Below are 22,965 nucleotides of genomic sequence, written 5' to 3'. Positions count from 1 at the left end.
CCAAACTTAAAAGTCTAGTAAGTTTTCGACATAATCGTATAGCAGTAAAGATTATCCTCTAACTAAACCTGCTTCACCACAAGAGAAAAATAGTGTTCCACGTATCTGCACCGGTAAACGATTCTCAACATTTTTTCTCGCCCTAAAAAGTTTAATTTGCAGTAAGCTTGGGCTATTTTATATGCATATCCAGCTACTTTGTTTTTTTATTTATTAATTCTTCTTCTTGTCAAAGAATAAACCGCCTCGAAAGTTGCCTAATTTACCGGAAGTCGAAAGAAAATTTTCATTTCCAGCTGGCAAATTTTGAGTTAATCGCAAGAGAAGGCAATTCACATTCAAAGAGTCAATTTTGCACCACCCTTATCTTGCGTGCCTAAGTACTTGCTAGTTTTGACAGTTTCTGCTTTGTTTTTCACTAATCATATACTAATCCCTTTAAAAGCTGTCCGCGTCCAGCAGAGCACCGTATGGGACTCACTTTACAATATTTTTGTTTCAATTAGGTCTTTATAAACAACATAACTGTACTGAACTTCACTGCAGTTTTTTCGGGGATGTTCCCAAAGCCCAACAGCTTCGTCAGATTAAATCTTATCTATTCATCCTGTCTTGTCCTCACTACCATCTCAAAAGCACCAAGGCATGGGAGCAAAATAGCTCTCTTGTTTTATGAAAGAGGGCAGATACTGCGTGATCTGATTCTGAGAGGCGTGGTGTTATAAGAGGATCCCGCGCTTTGTTAGGAACGCCCTACAAAAGTCACGCTTTATGACATCGCAGGTGTTGCAAGATATTTATCACAACTCGCTTGATTACACGATAAAAGTTCGCCCTAGTTTCACTTTGCCATAAAAAAAAAATAGTGTGTCGGGTTTCAAGAAGGGGGCACTTTTCGAGGCCATTAATAGCTAGTATATTGTGTGATTCGTGTGGATTCGTTCCAGCGCTCGAGGTTTTTGCATGAATTTTTAAACACTCGGTTGTTAAAACAACTGGGTTGCTGGTAATGTCTTCAGTTCAGAAATCTTCCCAGCCGGACAAGCATAGGAGCACAGGTAACTAAACGTTCTTGCACTTTCTTTTGTCTAAAAATTTTTACCCGAATAGAAATTTTATGCTAAGAACAATGCGCTGTAATAGACTGAGATAACTAAAACAAAGTCATTCGTAAAACGAATTTGAAGCTGTTGTGTGAAAGTCTTGAGTGTTTGCATCGCCGTAAACCATGCTCTAATATAAAGATGTTGTATATTTGATGCATAGATTTCCTCTACTAATTGTTTTTGAAAGTTTTTCCTATACGAAGTATCTACTTTAAAGAGCCTTCAACTCTTTCGCGTCCTCTAATTGTTCTACACGTGGAAATCAGATTCACGATTATGGACCTCATTAATCCACCCTTTTTCAATTTCATTCGCAATTTTCTTACCCTCGGTTTCCATAAACAAGCTGTCGTGAAGTCCTTTATCATAAACTTTTTCTAGTCATCCGCTCATGCGTTGAAATTAATTTTACGCCTTTTGCCAACGAACTTTGGCTACAATTCATCGTGTTTTTGTTCACTGAAGTGCCTCCCCGCGGTGAATCATAGCTATAATAAGTAGTTCACTTTATATCAGTAGTTATGAACTTGCCATGGCGATAGCATGTGCTAAACACCTTGACGAATGGTATATCTGCGTTATCACTTCAACCGTTCTCGAGACTGAACTATCAAATTTTCTAGCACCTCAATTTCAATAGAACTGTTTTTAGTTTCAACAAACAATGGAATCACATGTTGTAATGTGTTTTCAATAAGCAGCAATAAATACCCCGCGAACTTTACTCCACCCATTTGAACCAAATGTTTACAAACTGACTCTCCGAGAAAGAAACTTCAAATTCCCGGCTTAAGCTGAAACAACGAAAGTTTCCAGTTGAATTAAAAATATACTCGGCACTTCAAGGTTGGCGCGGGTTTTCTTTTCAATATTCCCGCTACCATAACTCAACATGTTTAATTTTTCTTGAAAATGTAAACCTGTCAAGTTCCACGAGTGACCGTTTCCAGCTGTTTGGCCGCGCCAAATTAAGAAAGCCTTTGGTCCCAAGCTGTATTAGTCTAACACTAAAAACCGTCAATTTTCTTTATAGACTAAGACATTGTTTTAACTAAGTTAATCAATTTTCTTTCTTTCCATTTGTTTTAGTAGGCCAATTTTTCATCATTACTTCTAGGTAACGACAAAGCCTTTCACACGCTTGCTTGAACAAAAACACAGTGACAGTATTTAACGTCCGTGAACACATGTTGAAACCGAAATCACCCACCTGTTGCACGCATGCACGATTTTACAAGTTTCACATAGAGTCTTCGAACTCAGAATCAGGCATAAATATTAAGAAACGCTTAGAACTGTCTGTATGTCATGTGAGAAATAATAATAAAACAATAATTTGTTGATATTCACGGTATTCAATGAACACAAACGGCTACAATTTTATTGGTGCTTGTATTGTATAATCAATGGGCGGGGATTTCTAGTTGTGAGATGGATTTAAGAGAGATTAAAATTTTTTTTAATTGGATTTGTCTTTTTATTTTCTCGTTGTTCAATAAGAACCTGTAAGAATTATATATGAATCGGCAGACAACTTTCCATTTTATAGCAGATGCCAAAACATTTGCAAAAAGTAGTTGCAGACCTCAGCTAAAATGATGAACATGTACTGATATGAATTTTATGTATTTAAAAGCGGGAAAGAAATAAATGTAGAGAAGACCATCACAGTTAAATAAAGTCAACTCTCTCTAAGACGCACACGTTCGAGACCAGAGGTTTCTGTCTTATAGAGAGTCAAATAATGGGAGTAAAGAAAGGCAGGGACCAACTCTAGGTGTCCATTTTACAGAGGTGTCAGTCTTATAGAGGTGTTTGTTAAGAAAGAGTCGACTGTATGCAACTTACATTTTATGTAGTAAGACTTGTCGCGACTGCAAATTTGCTTATTCAACTGTGATGTTCTTCTCTGCATTTATTGATTTTATTTCTTCATCTCGCAGTTCAAAATTATGAAATTAATAGCGGAGCCCTCGCGCGATCAAAAGCGCGGGCAGCGGAGCACTGTGGGTAAGAAAAGATGAAGACTGAAATGATGAATACAATATAGACATTTAGCCACGCCTAAAAGCGTAGTCTACTCAAACAAAATATAAAATCGTGTAATGGTAAACGGCGACGGTAGCGAGAACTGCAAAAAAAATCCATAGGTCTAATTAGCAGAAAAAAAAAAACTTTGCAGGTGCGGCACACTTTTTTGTTCATTTATTTGCTTTTGCTTGCGTTTGTTTGCACGACTACAACTTATAACTTCCAGAAACGTCCTAGTTACGTATGTGTTCCTGTTCGGATTTTTTTTCACCGCCGCTCACTTCATCTTGGTGGCCAATTTTCTCACCGCCGCTATAAAATATTCATGTTTCTTTTCACGGAGTAAAGAAATTCGTCTCCTTTGTTTTTTTTTTATATCTGCCTCTTGTTCTTTTTTCTGTTATCCACGTCAACGTAGACATAGAAATTTACTCGAAAAAAAGACTCGGCTTTGTCGTTGATTTTTCCTCTCTAAAAATCCGGGTGGCCATTCGATTTACCGCCGATACGCGCGGGTGCTTGAAATGCGAAATTTCACCTTATGAGGACCAAAACCAACTTTGGTATATTATGTAGTAAGGCTCGTCCCAACTGCGTAAGCTGCTTATTTAATTATGATGATCTTCTCTTCATTTATTTCCCTTTCATTTCGCAGTTCAAATATATGAAATTCATGTATTCATTATTTCATCTTCATCTTTCTCGGGTATATTACGAACCAATTAATGGCCAGCTCCCAGTCTGCTTGCTAGTTCAATTGGTCAGTGCGCTGCACTGGTATTGCAGAGCTCAAGGTTGCAATCCCAGCAAGGCTTGCTTTTCCAGTTTGAAGCTGCATAAGCTGTTCATTTAAACAATCTGAAGGTCTTTCCTTCTATTTCTTGTTCCCAAACAGTTGTTTACCACGTTCTAGACACCTTCATTCGAGAGAATATGCTTCGCAGATTCTTCAGCTTTCGCAGACCAAAACTGGATGAGAAGGAAACAGTTGATGAGCTTGAGAAAGAAAACATTGCTCCGAACTCTCAGGTACAAATAAATTTAAAGGGACAGGTTCATGATTCAGCGCATGCTCATTAATTAAATTACTTTTTTCCAATTTATTAGTTATTCTATCTATTAAAAATCCAACTCACATGTATCTCAGTGATCTCAAAGTGTATTTCAAAGTAGAAGTGCATTTCAGAGTAACCTGAAGTAGAATGGAGGGGCACTAAAATCGCAGAAAAAAATTAGTGGATTATGCCAACACTACCAACGTTGAATTTATTGTTAACCCGAAGGTTTTATTTCTTTTAAGCTATTTGCACCTAAGCTGATCAAGTGACTGCCTGGGGAGTTTGCAGATTGGTTCTTTGACAACATTATGACATGATCATATTGCCTACATAGACGGTACAGCATGTCCTGGCAGAAAAACAGCATTTTGATTAATGAGCATGCGCTGAACCGTGAACCTGTCCCTTTAAAACATCGTTGGTAGCAGAACAGAGGGATATCCCGAATGAACAGGGATATCCGTCAAAAAATTATAATTATTAATTATTAGAGACCAATATGGTGTGGATCAGGCTTTATTTGGCCCTTGCCTAGTCCCTAGGCCTCATTATTCCGCGCGGCCATTGCGTTTCGAGTTACGTGGTCCGAGTGACTTCGTCTCGGATGGTCTCGTATTCGTCACGGAAATGCATTGACTGACAAGAACACACTGAATATTGACTGAGAAGGCCTGGAGACACGCCCTACATGGAGTGGGTAAATTTGACCCCTAGATGGGTAAAAATATTGGCTTTCCGTCCTGAAAACCATAATTGAGACCGTTTATATTTTTAAGTGAGAGGACGAGCATTTCTCCATCTTTCATGTCTGTCCCACCCCTCTCCCTCCCCGGAGTTGCAGGTACTTCCACATGTCAGATTTTTGCTTTTATAGATGTCCTTTTTATGATTGCAGACAAACCCGCTGGCGATCTCCAAGATAACCGTGGGGGAAGGCAAAACAAATTCAACTGGCACAGCTGAATTAGACACAACAACAAACACAGAATCCAAGGACTGTAAAGAGAATCAGAATCCTCTCGACAAACCCGACAACAAAACTGTTGAGGATGAACTCTCGCAGAAAGAAAAAGGAATTTCTAATTCAGAGCTACAAAAGAGAACTTCTACACTTTCGGATACTGAAAGGTATGCGAAGGGAAAACAAAAACGACGCACTTACCATATTTACTGGATCTCGATTTAACCCCACCCATGAAAACAAGCCTCCCTGGAATTAACGTTGCACCCAATCAAAAGAATGTGGCGGTTATATGAGGCTTAACTGATAATTGATTGATTGGTAATCTACACTGTTCAGACCCCACAGCCAATTACAATTCCATTTCAGTAGATAAAGCGAAACACTGGAACTTTAAACATCTTGCTGTTTTACATAATTTTTGTAAATGATTATTGTATTTGTTTACAGTGACCTAAGCAATGTGATTTTGAAATGAACGCCGTCCTTGAATCAGGGGCACCCAACGAGAATATAGTTCAAAACCACTTAAACATAGCATTGTTGAACGTATTTTAGTATTTAAACGGTAGATATAGGCATATTTCTATCCCCTAACAACTTTTCATCTGTTCGGATTTTCTACCTGAAAGTCCAATGATCCGAAAATTATAGGGATCAAAACTTACCTTTTCGAAAATTTCAGCCAGGAAAAGGGCTTCTGAAAAATCTAGGTGACCTTTTTAGGGTAAAAATCTGTTAAAAATGGACAATTATACCATTTTTTAAATGTTCGAAAATCCTAGCAGAGGCAGGCAAGCAAGAAATTTTACAGCAAATGTGCCGAAAATTCTAGATCTCAAATAGTCTTCCCAACAGATATTTTCCAAAAATTGACGTTGGGTTCCCCTGTTGAATAAACGCCGCATTAAATACGCTTAAAATTTAATTAATGCTGTGGCGTTTAATCGAACAAATATGGTAAACGAATCAATAAAACGTAACTCGACCAGAGTTGTACTCAACTTTATCTATATAGAGGGTCCTTAGTCCTCTCTGCCATTAATGAAATCCTAATAAGTTCTGATCGGCTGATGCATTTCTGGCGCGAAAGCGAATCTATAAATAACTTGAAAATCCATTACGTGGGGAGGCCACGAAGCTTTTACAGCGAGTTGTTTTATTGGCTAACGAAACAATGGATGAATCACCCAAACAATGCTCCAAGCCTGGCTAAAAACAATGGCAGGTGTGTTTTTAAGGAGTATATTAAAGATGAAACAACAGCAACATGATATTAATTTTGAGGAGGACTCGGAAAAAAATTCCGAGTCCCAGATGGGATTCGAACCCACGACCCTCCGTGATCTAGTCGGATGCTCTAACCACTTGAGCTACTGGAGACTCTATGGTGAGCAAGGGCCAATTTGTGGGTCTCGACTGGAACCGCATCACGCGGCTACACAGCCAAGTAATGACTGGCAAGAACTCACTAACAGCATCGCGCTGTCACATTAAAGCATATCCAAGATGCAGCCAACCAACCTCCAAAGTGAGTATATTAAAGATGAAACAACAACAACATGATATTAATTTTGAGGAGGACTCGGAAAAAAATTCCGAGTCCGAGATGGGATTTGAAGGGCCCTTAAAAATAGGGCTTTCTGAGGGCACGCCGAACAAGACCGGAGCCTAGAGAGTGGCAGAAATCGAGCCTAAGGGCTTCGTGGCTTCAGGAAACAGACAGATTCTTGAATGTTAGAAGTTTCAAACCTTTGTTATCTTTCCCTTTACGTTTCAGTGACGTGAATGAGTGTGAGAAACTCAAAAATGATGTGTCTTCTGTTCTCAAAGAGACAGACTCGAGTGAAAGTACCAAAGATGAAGAATCGGATCGCTGTGAAAGCACGATATCTGCTGATGATAAAGATGAGAGTGGCATTGAACAGGATTTTGAACCTACTGGAGATGAGCCAGCCATAAAGTTAAAGCCAAACGATTACAACAACGAACCACGGATAAAGAACGAGTGCCCGGATAACTCTATAACCGAAAATGTATCCACAGAACTGAACAATGACCTTGAAAGTTCTGCGAAGACAACAGAGAGTCTTCCATCGCCACTGGTTCCTATCAATCTCAAGTCTCACCTAAAACGAAATGATAAAATCAAGTCACCAAATCGAAACTTTAATCTGGTATCGGGCAACATGGAGCATATTTATAAAAGCTGTAAGAGCTCTCCTGAGAAATGCGCAAGTTTCACACCCTTAGCAAACACTAACAAGCCATATACATCACCTTACAGAACACAGTACTCTCGGAGGCCTCTTGCTACTACACCTGCATGGCAGCACCGTCGCAGTAAGGCCCCTGAAATGTTTGGGGACATTGTCATAAAAGATCGTTTCAAAGCAAGAACCCAATTTCCGTCTCCTTCACGAAAAGGTATTTTGAAACATCCGAACGGGTCTAGATTGGCTTCAAATGGAGTAAAGCATGCAACAGCAACCAAGAAAAGCAAACTTAGTCCTCCTAAAGGTAGGTTATCATATATATCAACTATTGTAGTAATAACCAAAGGTTACGGAGTGCGCGCGACTACGATCGAAAGTCAAAACGCTTGTGCTCCAGCGCTGTGCTTTGCGTAAGTTTCACCTGAAAGATGGTCAAAAACACACGTGGTAAGATTACGAGTGATAGAAAGTCCAAACTGCGTGATCAAACTGCGTTCCGTGCCGTTTTGTGCATTCCATACATTAGGCTGATTTAGCAACAGAACGGGAACGTTATTCGACGACGGGAAAGCGCGCGGAAAGGACTAAACTCGACTTCCGGTGCCCAATTTGCCGCTCAGCCACTGGTCAAGCCAGTTGTTCGATTTGCGCGCGCCGTTGTCAACTGACGTTCCCGTTCTGTTGCTAAATCAGCCTAATGTTGGTGGAAGTCCAAACGAATGCTGGCTACATACCTGCGATGCGTGCGTAATAACAGCTTGGAGATTAGGAGTGTGGGTTTCTCTTGTCGCCCGCAAATATATCAAAAATGGTAGGGAGGGCGAAACCAAAGAACAACTGATTAGTTGTGTAATGAAAAATTGAACAGATCAACATAAGCTGCGTTGTCTTTATTCAGCCAGTGAACAAACAGTTACAATCTGCCGCATGGAGTTTAAAATCACGCTGATCGCACGGGCCAGAATTAGCCGCCGACTAGATTTAACTTTGTACGAAATAAGGCTAAAAGTGTCAGTGGGCTTTTAACTCGTTGTTTGAAGCGCGAAAATGCGATCATCAAGCAGTACCATACAGTTTTCTTAGAAAGTTCAGTGATACTTTACAATAAACCTCATTTCATACCGTATCTACTTGTACATATGTAACATGTTATCTGCATTTCATGTTTGTACTAACTCACTCGGTAAGTCTGTTTTTCAGTCTATCAAGCCTGCTTGTTCCATTTGCTCGTCTGTGATCTTGTTATGTTTGTTGCAGTATAGTGGTAACGTATTGGCTATGTTGTGTCAATGTTTTTGTTATTGTAACGTTGCCAAAACCAGAAAGGTGTGTTCATCCTGTTCATCGTTGTCTTTTTCTTCTGTTTTCTATTTAAACTAATTACATTAAAATACAAAATGAACTTTATCACAAGTAGGTTTACTTATACGCAAATAACTCCTTTTTCCACTTAAGCTCTTGGGCATTACGTCACGACATGTAACCGTTTGTTTGTTTCTTTCACCAGGAATAAAAGAATTAAGTGTACTCAGGGGTTTCAGGCTTTGTTTATGATCCATCTTATCAGTTAATCAGTATTAGTACTAAGAAATGTTAAGGTTTGTTCTGGTTATATGGTTGTAAGGTCTTGTAACCAATATATCAACCGGAAGCTGTTTCCGCATGGTCCGTATAGTTTGTAAAAAGAACTATTCTAAAATTATGATATGCTCTGACCGAAAGGCATCACTAGGAGATTCCCTCTCTGCGTTATCATAATCTCTTTTAATCATTTAGATTATTGATCCCTTTAGCTTGAGAAAACGGCCGACATTTCGCGATGACACCACTGGTTTCCCCGCGAAATGCTGTCTGAGAAACGCGCGCAGAAATTCAACCAATCAGGAAGCGCTATGCAGATCTGGGTAGTGACGCGTCATCAGTATGGAATTTCTGCCGTCGTTCCTTAGTTGTCATTTCGCAGCGAAACCAGTGGTGACGTCGCGAAATGTCGGCTGGTTTTTTTAAGTAGATGGTGGATGAAAACAAGGGGAGAGAGAAGTATCTTTTATCGTTGGATGATTGCAAATAACTGAGTAATAAAAACTTTTTGCTATGATTTTACTGACCGACACCAACGTAATGAGGTTCTTTGGGTACAATTTCATGCAGGAAAAAGAAACTCTACGTCGTCTGACAGCGGGCTCAGCGACGAGGAAGGTTCCAGCGGCGAGGAGCAAAAACGCATGCCTGTCAAAAAGATCTTCAGTAACCAGCAGGCACTGCGAAAGAAAATCGATGATTTGAATGGAATGCTGAAAACAATGGAACAACAAAAGGCGGAGTTACAGACCGTGCTCAGGATCATAGAGGAATGGTCCGAGGATTTACGGAGCGTGGAGAGGACTAAATTAGGCGTCCCTTACATTAGAGCTGTTAAGCAAACGCTTGGTAAGTCGGTTTTCATCCAGCCCCCCACAACCCAAGTTTTGGCTTGAGTGACGTTGGCTTAGGAGAGGGGTGGGTGAAGACATTTTCTCGGAGTCTTACCCATTCGTCTTACACGAAGTTCTACCACTCTGACCTCGCTATCCCCTATTTTTTTCGTAATATCATCAGGGTTTAGTGCTTACCGGTACGGGCGACTATTTTGGTTTCATATGTACCGAGGGGATGGGCGACGGCGGTTTTGTTGTGGGGGTTGGGAGTTGGGTTGGGAGGCGAGAAAAACATTTTTTTCTCGCCTTCTCCTAAACTGTCCGCCACCCCTTAAGTAGATTTGACACTCATTCGGAACATCTGAAACAGCTTGAAACAGCCCGTTCCGCAAAGCGCTCGGTCTCGACAATCCTGTGGGAAATAGGGGATTGTAAACAGTCTATGTATAGTGATTTGAGAGAATGATACACGACAGTTCTCATTAACTGTTTGCAGTTTCATGGTTTTCTTTTCACTTTAGTACCAAGACAGGTACCAAGGGGAAATGGGGCAATTGAACTCCCGCTTCGAAGTATTCACTGTTTTAACTGTATTTTTGCTTTTGACAGCTAAACAGCGAGTAGCATTGAGCAGCAAAAAAAGCGATTTCAACAGAAGACTCACGAAGCTGAAAGAAGCTGAGGTTCCATTTAATGAAGAGTTTGGTAATCTGATTCAGCAACTAAGAAAAGAAGTCACTTACGTGGTTCGAGACCAAAGAAAATACAGCGCAAGACGAGTTGAAAACATTCGACAGCTTCAGGGTAGAGTGATTGGAACTTGTAATGCAATTCTAGCAGTTTATTACGAAGGATAAGCATCCGACTGTTGAAGTTATTGTCTTATTTAAATAGCCTGAAAGATTGCTATCATTGAACTTTTTTTAATGATAATAGAGTAACGTTTAAGAGTACTTGAAAATGAAAATGCAACGGAGAGAATTTGTAGGATAAGAATTAGGCCAACTGGTTAACCTGTGAATAAAACGCCATACTCAGTGGACACAGTAAAGACCACTGAAGCAAACAAGAGAACACGACAAAAGGAGTGATGTGACATACATTATAATTTACGCTTCAATTTTTAAATTAACAATTTTAAAAATCTACATGAAGTGTGTGTTACCGCTGCAGTGCTCTATCAACTTAGCTATGAAGACCGATAAGATTGAGAGCACACCAATGAGCCGAGTTCATCTCAACCCGTGAAAGGAATGAAATATGGTCAGTCACATTATCCTTATTCTAAATTTTTAAAATACTTCTCATATATACATTCAAGTTTTACATGTAATTTCAGTCTAAACGGGTTATATGATTAAAACAGTTTCTAAAAATTTCTAATAAATCGGTATTCAATTTTTCTTGATCATTTTATAAACCACTCCCGTTTGGCCCAATGCTAACTCTAAAATTCAAATTCAAATATCTTACTATTCAACTCCCCTCAGGGCTTTTCAGGGATAATCTACAACACTGGTTGGGGGACTTTGCCAGACTGCTTAAGGTGCAGTTTACAAGTAATGAAGGAATGAGTAATGATGCCCCCATACATGAGTATGAAAGTGAGATAGACCACTACACCGGGCACTACATGCACTACTTTTTACGAAGAGTGTGTGGCTTTAACGTCCCACAGATTTATTACATTTGCAAGGGCTTGTGAGACGGGGCGTACGGTTTATCGTCCTTATCCGAGAAGACTAGAAAGTCTAACCGTTTCCAGATGTTATTACAAAGGCAGCACTTTCTCCTCAGTTATATAAAGAGCCTGAGTGCTGGTCCGGCCGGGCTTTGAACCTACGGCCTCCCGCTCAGCAGACCGGCACTTATCCCATTGAGCTAACCGGGCGGCGGTTATCTATCAATGCTCTCGCTCTTTCCAAATCTGGAAAGGAGAAAAAGCATTTTGAGTAATTTGTTTGAGTTTTCCTTGCGCATTCTAGTCTGTTCAGTGACCTCAGGTCTATCCAGGTACCATGTTTGCCTCGCCTAGTCCCTGTGCGGTGTTTTCCCAGTCCCTATCGGTCAATTCATTTCGGTGACGTACGTATCCTTCGCTTGGACCACGTGACCAGGAACGGTTTTGCCGCGCGAAATAATGAGGCCTAGGGACCAGGCAAGTGCCATGTATCCTCTTCAAAGTTATTAGGGACCTTACGAAACTACGACGGCGAGGGCAACGGTAACGTCAAAAACAACAACTCTGCACGTGCATCACGCTTTTTTGTACATTTCTTTGCCGTCCCTGCACGACTATGACGTGAAATGACCAAATTTTAAGTTTTTTTTGAGGAGTGGAACGGTAAGGCGACAAATTTTACCATCTCTGTCTGAACTCAGACGCGGCCCCCTCTCTTCAGCTCCATCATAAATTCCCTTCTTTTAAGTAACAGGGTGACTTGAGAAAATCGCGAAATTGTTTGAAAGGATGCGGAGTCTATTTTTCAGCGAGGTTTTCATGGACGTCGCCGTTGTCGGATCGTAAGGTCCCTGTTAGGGAGATCAAGCAACGAGGACGGCGACGGGTACGAAAACGTCACTTAAAAAGTGAATTCGCGCTGCCTCAAACTTTATTGCGCTTATTCCATCTCGTTTAATTCGTGAAATGGTGGCAAATTTCTTTGGAGTTGAATTCTAAAGGATTGTATCAAAGTGCAGGAAAAGAAAAAGAAAATTGTTGTCATTTTTGGGTTCCCGTCCCAGAAAAAACGTGAAGTTAGGCACTTTCACGTTGTAGTCGTGCAACGACGGCTAAGAAATGTACAAAAAAGCGTGACGCACCTGCAAAGTTGTTGTTTTGCCAATCCAAACCTATTACTTTTTTGCCGTTCTCGATGCCGTCGCCGTTGCTTAAGCTTTCTATTAATACTTGTGAGTGACACTCCATTAAAAGTGTGAATGGTTAGAACTCAGGAGCTTTCATAAGTAGGTGAAGCATGATCGTCCGGGTGATTCAGTGGCGTTTGTTCTAAGCAGGGGTGGGGGGGGGGGGGGGGCACGACTCCAATAGCGCCTGGTACTTGTTTCGTATATCTATGAGCCACCGATTTATGACATCACATCCGGTTATAGAGTTCCTGCTCTATTTTCGCGCGAGGCACAAAGATGGACGCCCGATGCTATTTGGTTTCCTCGTTATTTTTACCCACAGGCTAACGGAATTATGTATCTTGAATGCCGAGAATGTTGAGAAGGTATCTAGCCGACCTTTCAAGCAAATGTCATGACCAAACAAAGAAGATTTAGTATTATTTTAACGATAAATATCATGCAGCTGCGGGGAATGTCATGGTGAGTCTTGCGATGTTTCAAAACGAGTGCCGTTAACGTTTTGCGGCTGTTGCGGCCTCTGATTTAGAGAAGTCATCAATCAAAATATAATTTCCTGAGCGGAATAGAATGGGGAAAACGTCGATGGCCACAGTTTAAAGTTTTCACCGCTGGAAGGCTGGATCACGCCCCGTAAAGTTGCACAAACTTCCACTCAACTGCATGGTTTTGAGGAATGCCATGGCGAGTCTTTCGCTGTTTGTAATCGTGCGTCACTCAAGCGGCTTCTGATTCATCGAAGTCATCAATCAAAATTGCCTATCCTGAGCGAAATACCTTGGCGAAAAAGCCTATGGTCACAGTTTAGTGTCCACTGCTTGAAGGCTTTATCACTCGACGTAAAGTTGCTGAAAGCTCTACCCAGCTGTCCTGTTTGAGCATGTCACGGCGAATCTTTCGCTGTTTCAAAGCGAGTGTCCGCTTAAGGTGTTGTGTTTACCGAAATTGTCAAACAAAATAGCCTATCCTGAGTGGAATAGAATGGAGAAAAAGCTGATGGTCACAGTTTAAAGTGTTGATTGTTGGAAGGCTGTATCACACGTCGTAAAGTTGCTCAAAGCTCTTCTCGACTGTACGGTTTGAGCAATGTAATGGTGAGTCTTTCTCTGTGTCCTGGACGTAACATGTCGATCATCGAAAACGTAGTCGATAAGTCAATAGTACTCGAAATTTGTCGATAATTGTCAATCGACAAGTCAAATTTGTCGATAGAAGTCGATAATCACAAGATTTTTAACTGTTTATCGATTTTATCGACAAATTTTTCAATCAGCTACGAAATTCAAGTAACCAAACCAATCATAGCTCGAATCACTTTTTTCAACTTTTTTATGAAAGTGTAAAAGGCTCTAAAGTAAATCTGTACGGCAATAAAGCTAAATGAAAACCTGAACAACCAAGTGGTCTGTTATTCATTGTAGAATAGAATGTTTAAATTACCTCGAGAAATGATCGATTAACAGCTTCAGCTGAACGAAATCGCGATCTGTAACATAACTCCGACCAACCTAGTTCCCAGAGTCTCTCTTGGCGGGAGAGATGAGATCCTGGGAACTCGAAGTCGTGTTTCTTAGAGGGGACAGAACGGGTCAAAGTTTAGACTGGATGCGGGAAAAAATCGAGGCCAGCAAAGTAATTAAAAAGTAAAGTAAACTGGCATTTTATTTTCGTCAGTGATTTTACTCAGTTCAACATTTGACAAACACTGCTGCGGCTACGACTCTCCTCCCTCTCCGCTAGGTTGGCTAAATTCGCCGGGTTTGTATGCCCTTTACTTCTCCTTGCGCCTATGATTGTTGTACCAATCCGCAACCTACGTATGACAGTAAAAATACAACGAATTACGATTGCTCAGTATCAGAAAATATGAACCCGTGTATAAACAGTTAATCTCGCCAGATCTAGCCTTGTTCAGACCAAAACGACGTCAGTCATAGGTATTCAGCAGTACTGTTTATTAAATCTGGTTAAATCAGGGTGATTTAGTAATCTATAATCCCAGATAATCTACAATCGATGGCTGCCATTAACGGCTTTCACTAACCTGTCTTCCATCTAGCTTCAAAGCCTTTGCGGTTGTTTCCATCACAGCTTTGCTTGGTTTTCCCTTTATAATCGTCACATACACACTATCCAAAGTTGAAATCTCGACGTCGCTGAACCGCCTTCGCGGGTTGACGTGTTTTTTCCCACGTGGGGCCTTTGCATCTTTGGATTTTAATCCTGGAAAAAAAAATAGGAACAGAATACGGTAAATTAAATCATTGAGTAAATGACCTTTAAATAAAATGACCTTAAATTACCTGTGAAAATTCACCTAGCTTTTTACTGCTCTTTACTGTTTTTACGTGAAATAGTAAAAGCAAAAACATGTTTCTCCTGATGGCAAGCCGACCAAGCGGCGTTAAGCTAAATTATATTTCTGATTATAATATGACAATAATTACAATAAACAATTTTTACTTCTCGCCATCTCCATTAACTCCTGCTGCTGTTCCTGGCTCTCCAAGAATTCCTTTAGCTTGACCCAAATTGCCCGGCTATGCGTTTTAGGTATCTCCGCGGGGGCCTTCGATAAATAATCGGAAAATGATCCTTGGGATCTATTCAGCACCTTTTCGGCAAAAAGGCGTTGAGGTATCCCCTTATCGCTTAGCAAACTGGTTATCTGTTTCGCTATTTTCTTTGGGCTGGCAGTAGCTTCAGTAGAAGAAGTAAAGGCTGTCGAGGGGACCGCGTGGTTTATTGCAGGACCTTCGCCAATGTGTTCGTCCTCGCTGTCTTCGATCATCTCCACGCCACGTGGAACATTGGGTGCAACTGGTGTTATCACTGCAGCAAAATAACTCCGTTTAGACATAAATCAGCTAAAATGAATTCAAACCGGCTAATACCAGCTAATACACAGCGGTTGTCATTGCAGACACTTACCGTCGATCAGTTTTCCTCCCTTTTCGGTGACAAATTGTTTTAGGTCTGCCAAAGACGTTTCTGAGATTTCAACTCGCACCATTAAACAGCGGCTTACAGTTCTTTCTTCCGCCATAGTACACAGCGAGCAGATCCTAACACATAGTTTCAGCAAAACAGAGACATAGAATTTTAAATCGTGCATGAACACAGACAGGCACAAAACACAGGCTGTATGACAGGTACGTTTGCAACTTTCTCGACCAATCAGCGCAAACCCAAAACTGCAAAAACCTACGTCATAGGCAGTATTTGCGCTTTTGGTGCCTGAATGAATGAATGAATGAATGAATGAATGGTTCCAGATACAGTCACTCAGAGTTCCTTGTTAATCGCCTCCTGATGTGATTGTTCTCTACTCATTTCGTCTGGTTAAACTGCGTTTTAAGGCTAAGATTACCTCAGGAACTCTTGCAAATATGTGTAATTATGTCCGTTTCTACGCATACGTTGCATGGATGATCATCGTCAACGCTATTGTGTATGATTTGGAGGTTGATAGTGCCCCTCATGAAAATGTTCATTCCCTCAACCACGAGCTTAAGAATCGCGGGTTTCAAACTTTGGCATCAGATGATGATTTTGATAGATCATTTACATGTACGACGTGTGGAGTTAAACTGACATACTAAGATAAGGGCAAAGTAATGTGGCTGTTGAAGCGACACTCGAGTAAAAAATCGCATCAAGTTAAAGCCGGATGGTATTTGGATGCAAATAACAATGTATTGGCCAGCAAACCGAGAGGTAAGTCAAAACTACTGAACTGGTTGACATCCCAGGGCGGGAACGAATTTAATTTTTTTGTCATGGACCATCAATTGAGACCGTGATTTAGGAAATATAACCTGGAAAGATCATCAGTGTCAGGCTGTTTGCTTTGTAAGGCTGTGGAAAACATGGATTGAGAAGTCCACTCATCAAAATATCTCCTTTTCTTTTCATCTTCTTTAAATCAGTTCTTCGGAGATTTTTTTAATGCTTTCTTTAAGCAAAAAGCGCAAAATTTTTTTTTCAAAAATTTCACAGAATTTTTTTAACAGCTTTTTCATTGTGGAGAAGGCCTTGTAATTCACTGAAAATCAATTTATCTGATTGTGTGGGATTCTCTTTTTGCTTCAAGGTAATAAGTTGTGAACAAGTTTCTTCAAAAAGTCCCAAGAGCGTCCCTCCTTAAGCCGTCCAACTCCTCACGCTCCTTATAATTTTCATCAAGCCACTGATAGAAAGCGAAAAGCTGGTTCAGAGGTGCTCTCTGTTGTAGAAAAGCAACAGGTAAGTCAAGATGGTGTGATATGCAAAATACGGTTTCTTGTTGATCACGTATTTTTTATTATTATTACTATTATTATTATTATTTTTTTATTTGCAATCATGACATTAAAATACAAAAAAAGAAAAAAATACAGAAAACACACTAAAAGGGAAAGAGGACAAAAAGAAAAAAAAAATAAATAAATAAAATAACCCAGAGTTTTAATCAACGTACGTAATACTAATTTACAATATCATTGCTTACAATTCAAATTTTTTAATTATTAACTTAATTATTAGTTAAATACACGTGAGATAGCTAAGAGAGATAATAATTATTTCGGGTCAATCTTTCTATTTCCTATTGTGTTTTTAAATTATTTTTAAATTGCGTACAGTTAAGAGGCACCACATTAATTTTACAACGATATACATACTTTTTAAATAAACAGGGTGAGTAGATCTAGTCGGCGTCTGAGGTTATCATTTACAAAGTAACAGTGGAGAGAAAATAATCGCCTCATTTCTCAAACACTCAAACAAGGTATCCGGCTCATGCACAACGTTAAATCTTTTTACAGGTTGCTGAGAAAACGAGACAAGAAATCAATGTTGCACTTGGCCAACGATTAAGTGAAATAGCAACAGACTCAGCTTCTATGTCGGAACCGCCAACAAAGGCTTCAACCCAGTCTATCCCAGTGGAAGAAATCGTCTACAAATCGAAACTGGGGTACGTGGAGCGCCTGTCTAAAGCGACAAATCTTTTCATTCTACTGCCATGGTTAAGATACAAACGATTTCAGAAGTTCGGAAGGCAATCTGTCCTTAGCAATTTAGCTGTGAGATTGAGACATTCCAGGATCAAACTTTCATAGTCACTCTAAAGGTTGCTATAATACAATAAATTCTGATTAGTATATGAAGCAAAGAGTTACAGTACATGACATAGCTCCAGTTGAGATAACTGTCATTCTCCTTAATAAAAAAGTCAACCTTCAAGGATGTGCTTAGCGAACGCAGAAAACTTCAAATAAGTGTTTCATTTAATTGACATGCAAGCCTTAACCCCGGCACACACCACTCTAAAAAATGAGGAATCATCAATACGAATAAAAGAAATGTTGAAAGACCCTCCAATGAATTTCAATTACTACTTTAGAGTTGTATAACAAGAAACATCAGGAAGTCTTCTACGGCAAAGTTACCCCCTCCTTGAGGGATACAGAATTGTGGGTATAGGAAAGCTCCAGAGGGATCTTAAATGCCACAACTGTGGTCAAGGTATTCATTTTATTCTTAAAAGTAGGGATATACTGTATGGCAATGCCTCCAAACCCCAGGGGGGTACCCAACAAAGTTTTATACGGGGAGTCTCTGCCCCAAGGTCCAACCGCTCATTGACAAATGGTACCCCTTTCACATACCTTGTTTAAAACATCCCTTACAACTGCTGAAAATGCCCTGTAATTTAAATAGGAATCAATCACCAAAATAGAACGTTTTTTTCCAATTGACAGATTTCCTTACTCTTTCGTATACTGCAATGAGTAAAATCCCTACCCTTTCATATACCTGAAGCCTGAAAAAGATACCCCTTTCGGACGAAGCCTCCCCGTATATTATAGGGAGTACCCCCCGGGGCTCTAAACACCTTTTTCCAAAATATATGGTGGCATATAGCTATTCTTTATATGTTACCGCCTCAATTGTATTAGCAGAATGTAAAGTAACTTTTTAATTTGAAACAAGGCACTGAGGGCCAGTCTTATCACAAAGAAATAAAATGACTAAATTTGCCACAAATTTGGAAAAGAAATGTACATGCAGTATGTTACCAGTTTATAGGTTTATTTTTAGTCAAGTGTATATAAGGCACATTCAGAATAATGGCTACAGAAAATAATAGTAGGAGTCAGTTAAAAGCTTCCTACTGCAAATGTTGATTGTCAATCAATAAAATATAATACAGGTTGTGAATGGACTTTATAGTGAGATTCTGCAGGTCACACTCTAACTTGACAATGCCCAAAGAGACAGATGCAGAAAATATAGATTAAGCAGTGGCAAGGATTGGCAGCTTTATAGATCATACTATTTAATGTTTTACTGGGAATATATAGATTTAGGTAGGGCTAAAAGCGAAGCTCGCATTAATAATTTTATAATTTAAATCAAACAATACACTTGTAATCCACAAATCAGTGAACTTAAGGGCACATTCATGTGACTTTTAAGGGTAAGGCTAAGTGATTTTAGAGTGAAACATCTTACATCGAATTGATAACCTTATATGTACACCCAAAAAATAGCAATCATCTTCGATCACATTAGAGCCATAATGGCTCTTGATCACTGTAGATTAGACCTGGAAAACAAATTCTTGGAAAACAAATGAGGCCAAATTTTTTGCTTTCGACAAGTTTACTTTACAAAATCTTGCCAACAAAACTGGGGATGTGTAAACCAACCTTTTATACCTTGGAGAGGTGAAAAGGTACTATGAGGCGCTGTATTTATCAAACAGACCTCGGGCAGAATGCATTATTTCACTATTTTTCAAGACAGATTACACTCAGTCAATATTCAGGACGATCAATGGTGGGCTTTTAGCGAAACCGTTCAAAAAATCTCCAAAATCACCTATAGGGCCAGCCGGTTGTCACTTTTGACAAGCGCCAAATTTGCAGTACAAGCTGTGCTCGATTGTTTGAACGAACATTAATAGAGTTATGGTTAAACATAAAGAATTAATTATGTTTAGTACATACTTAAACAGTACAGTGGATAGTGTTTTTCGCGTGCCCTGATTGGCTACTCAATCAGTGAATATCCTGCACTATTCACCTCCAGTTCCTTCGAGTGAGTGACGCCAAACTCGAGTAAGTTGCAGATAAAATGCCGTCCCGTTTTACCGCCGTAACAAACAAAGAAATTTTACAACTAATCAAGCAAGCTCCGGTTCCCGAAATACACGAAGAAGGTGAGGAAGTTCGGTTTCAAAGTGTTAACAGGTAAAGCTTTGTCTTTTGGACTTGAATTTATCGATAAAACCTGTGAAGAATTTTTTTTTACAAATGCAAATTGAGATTAAGTCTTGCGTTACTTTATTTGGTTGACTTGTTCGTAAATAAGCTCAAAACTAAATTTAATAATCTTTTTACAGAATGATTTTAAATACAAAAAGAATTCACAACTCCTTTTGAAGAAATTTCCCCGCAAGAGCTAAACACATGCCTCCAAAAGTTTTATTTGTCGGCAAGAAAAAGCGATGACGGCAGCCGTTCGGTCACTGCGCGCCAAAATTGTAATCGTTGGCAACAGTAAATGAGTTAAAAATCATTCTTTTTTGCTCAATTATCTCACTGTTTTAGTATATTATACTGGTTTAGTATACCTCAGTGTCGGTGGCTAGTAGTGGATATTTTCCTCGCCGCTTTGCGGTAAATAATCACCACTAGCCACCTCCAGTTCGGTAAATAATTGTTATTTATTTTTTATTTAATGGTTTTATAACGATCTGTAATCATAAAAAGCGTTTGATACACGCGGGATATTCAGTACTCCTGCAAGCGATGTTCATGAACGACTGAAAATAGAAATGGCACAGTAATTAAAATTGCAAGAGAGACTACTACCGATCAATAAAAGAAATATAATACAATGTTCATTCACGAAGACAAGAATTAAAGTGTCTCTAAAAATCCTGAGTCTTTAAGCGTAAAGCTTAAGTTTATGATTTCAAGCCGGCTTCCCGTGTTCACTGTTTTCACAGATGAACTCCTCAAAGCAAGAAAATCGCTCAAAGTTTTCTTTCAACAGCCAAATTTATAACTAAATATTCTTCGGAACGTTTTCTTTCTATTTGCGGTGAGAAAATATATCTGAAGGCTTTTTAAAATTCTGTAAGCTTATTTCAAACCTGATACTAGGTCAGATCATCACCTCAAATCTTACAAACGTGCATAAACTTGCCGCATAAACTGTGCTCCACTTCATGAAACTACAATCCTGGACAAACGTCCTTGCGACTGTACTGCAACATTCATATTTTTCTGTTATTTCTCGGTTCCCTCTTGAAACAGTGCATCCTTTTCGAAATTTTCTTGCAGTTCTCCCTCCCCCCACCCTATACAAAGTTGAAACTCAGAAAAAATTCTGGATACACGCGTCAAACATTGTTTGTGGGATGAGGTGAGGGGGTTGGACCTGTGTGCATTGGAAATCGCCCCAGAAACGCAAAAGTGTCCCAAGACTTTTGTCCATGATTGTAGATATATAAAAACAAACATCAAATACAATAATTACTCAAGCTTACCATTTAAGATGCAGCTGCTGAAAGCTATCAAGTGAGGCCAGAATCGCTTGAGGCTTTTAAACCCTCTTACGCATCAAGCAAGGTGTACAACGAAAATGATGCCATCCGAAATCGGATTTCCGACCAATCAGAGCAAAACATTGGACGTAGAGCGTGACCAAAGCGTGACCAATGGTAAGAAAAGGTCTTCCCCGCCTGTATTTTTAAATAACTGGCGAATTTTCACGTCCGAGGTCAGTTTGAAATCGAAATCTTAATAGTACGGGGCCATAGTGACATAAACACAACATGTTTCATATGAATTTTAAAAAAATAGACTTGAACCTGCCATCATTTGAAAACTAGTAACTTGTCAGCGGATAACTTCAAAAAATACTTGACCTCAATGGGTTGACACCTGAACCCGCGATACGGTCAGGTGATACTGGTCAGCGGATGCCCAGTTTTGACAGCTGTCAAATGATCACAACATTGATGTGCAATCAATTTTCTCCTGTGCCCCCAAACTAGCTGTATGGTCGTGCAAAATGATTACCAAATTTTCTGGGATGGGTAGATTTACTTACCCATGGTGCTCCGCTGGCATGCGCGAGAGCTCTGCTAGTACACAATTTCAGAAAAGGGGTAGGCTACTGCCTCCTCAGCCAACTGGAGATGGCGATAGATCCATCGGTCACCATTCCCAAAGTTCATGTTTATCGGTGCGAGTTTCCCTCGCCTTGTTTTGCCGGAATACAGTCAGAAGAGTGGCCCCGTCCTACCATTTTGGTTTCACTCGTTTCCCTCAACCGAAACTGAAATCCACCAAATGCGGTTTTTAAAGACCCAGACTTCAATCTTACGGTCTTCATGGACGCGGAAATGAACCCTGGCCCTCCATAAATTGAGAACTTCCGATCTCCGCTAACCCTCCACCTGTCTCCTCCAAACTCGCCTAGATGTTTATGTTTATATTCACGTGAAACCCTTCTCTCGGTACTGCAACCTGTCCCAAGATTTGCTTCATACACTAAAAGATCTTGATATTCTCCAGTTTAGGGGAGTTCCAGCTGGCAAACAATCTCCAAACCGAAAGAGACAGGTCCACCAGGATGCTACCATCTCTTCGAAGGAACAGATTAGAGTGCGAATCACCACACTGGTCCTTTCTGTGATAGTCTCACAGTATCATGGCAGAAATCAGGGGAGTCCCGTAGGCAAAGTCTTACGAGGTCCCTTCTATTTTAGCTACAAACTCTCGCAAGTTATCTAACAAGGTAGTCGCCATTTACAATAAAACTGATGTCATTTGCATAACAGAGACGTGGCTTTTGCAACTGGTACCGGATTCGGCTGTCTCACTACCTGGATTCTTGTTATTGAGAAATGACAAGAAAAACCGGCCCAGTGGTGGCGTTTGCGTATACATCAAGGAGAATATTCCGTGTAAGCGATTAGTAGAAATGGAACACGAGGACGTGGAATCTATCTGGGTTCAATTAAGACCACATTCACCCCTGCAAAATATTTCCATAATTTTTCTAGGTGTTGTTTATCATTCAACTGCTAACGGAGAAGTGGAAAATGCGACTCTTCGTGACCATATTCAGAGGAATATGGATATGTATCTTTTGAAACATCAATTAACCACTTGAAACAGCTAGTTCAATTCAACACAAGAGTCTCTGGGATACTTGACTGGTTTTTTACTAATAGACCCCACACCTTCGATCTTTAGAGGCTACCCAAGCTTGGCTCATCTGACCACTTCACCGTCCTAGGGT

At 40.0% G+C, this 22,965-nt stretch overlaps 1 protein-coding gene across 1 annotated transcript; it reads left to right on the top strand.

Moving 5' to 3' along the window:
• Positions 1-877: 877 nt before the first annotated feature.
• Positions 878-11,137, top strand: LOC140925858 (uncharacterized). The gene is made up of 6 exons (XM_073375707.1): positions 878-1,058; positions 4,033-4,166; positions 5,091-5,323; positions 6,898-7,676; positions 9,524-9,802; positions 10,399-11,137. Exons 1-6 carry the CDS (start codon positions 1,010-1,012, stop codon positions 10,644-10,646), a joined length of 1,722 nt encoding a protein of 573 aa, XP_073231808.1. The 5' UTR covers positions 878-1,009; the 3' UTR covers positions 10,647-11,137.
• Positions 11,138-22,965: the final 11,828 nt, after the last annotated feature.

The sequence above is a fragment of the Porites lutea genome, chromosome 1 (genome assembly GCF_958299795.1).
Source record: "Porites lutea chromosome 1, jaPorLute2.1, whole genome shotgun sequence".
Classification (NCBI taxonomy): Eukaryota; Metazoa; Cnidaria; class Anthozoa; order Scleractinia; family Poritidae; genus Porites; species Porites lutea.
The sequence above is the reverse complement of the archived record's forward strand: the minus strand, read 5'-3'. Positions and strand labels throughout refer to the sequence as shown.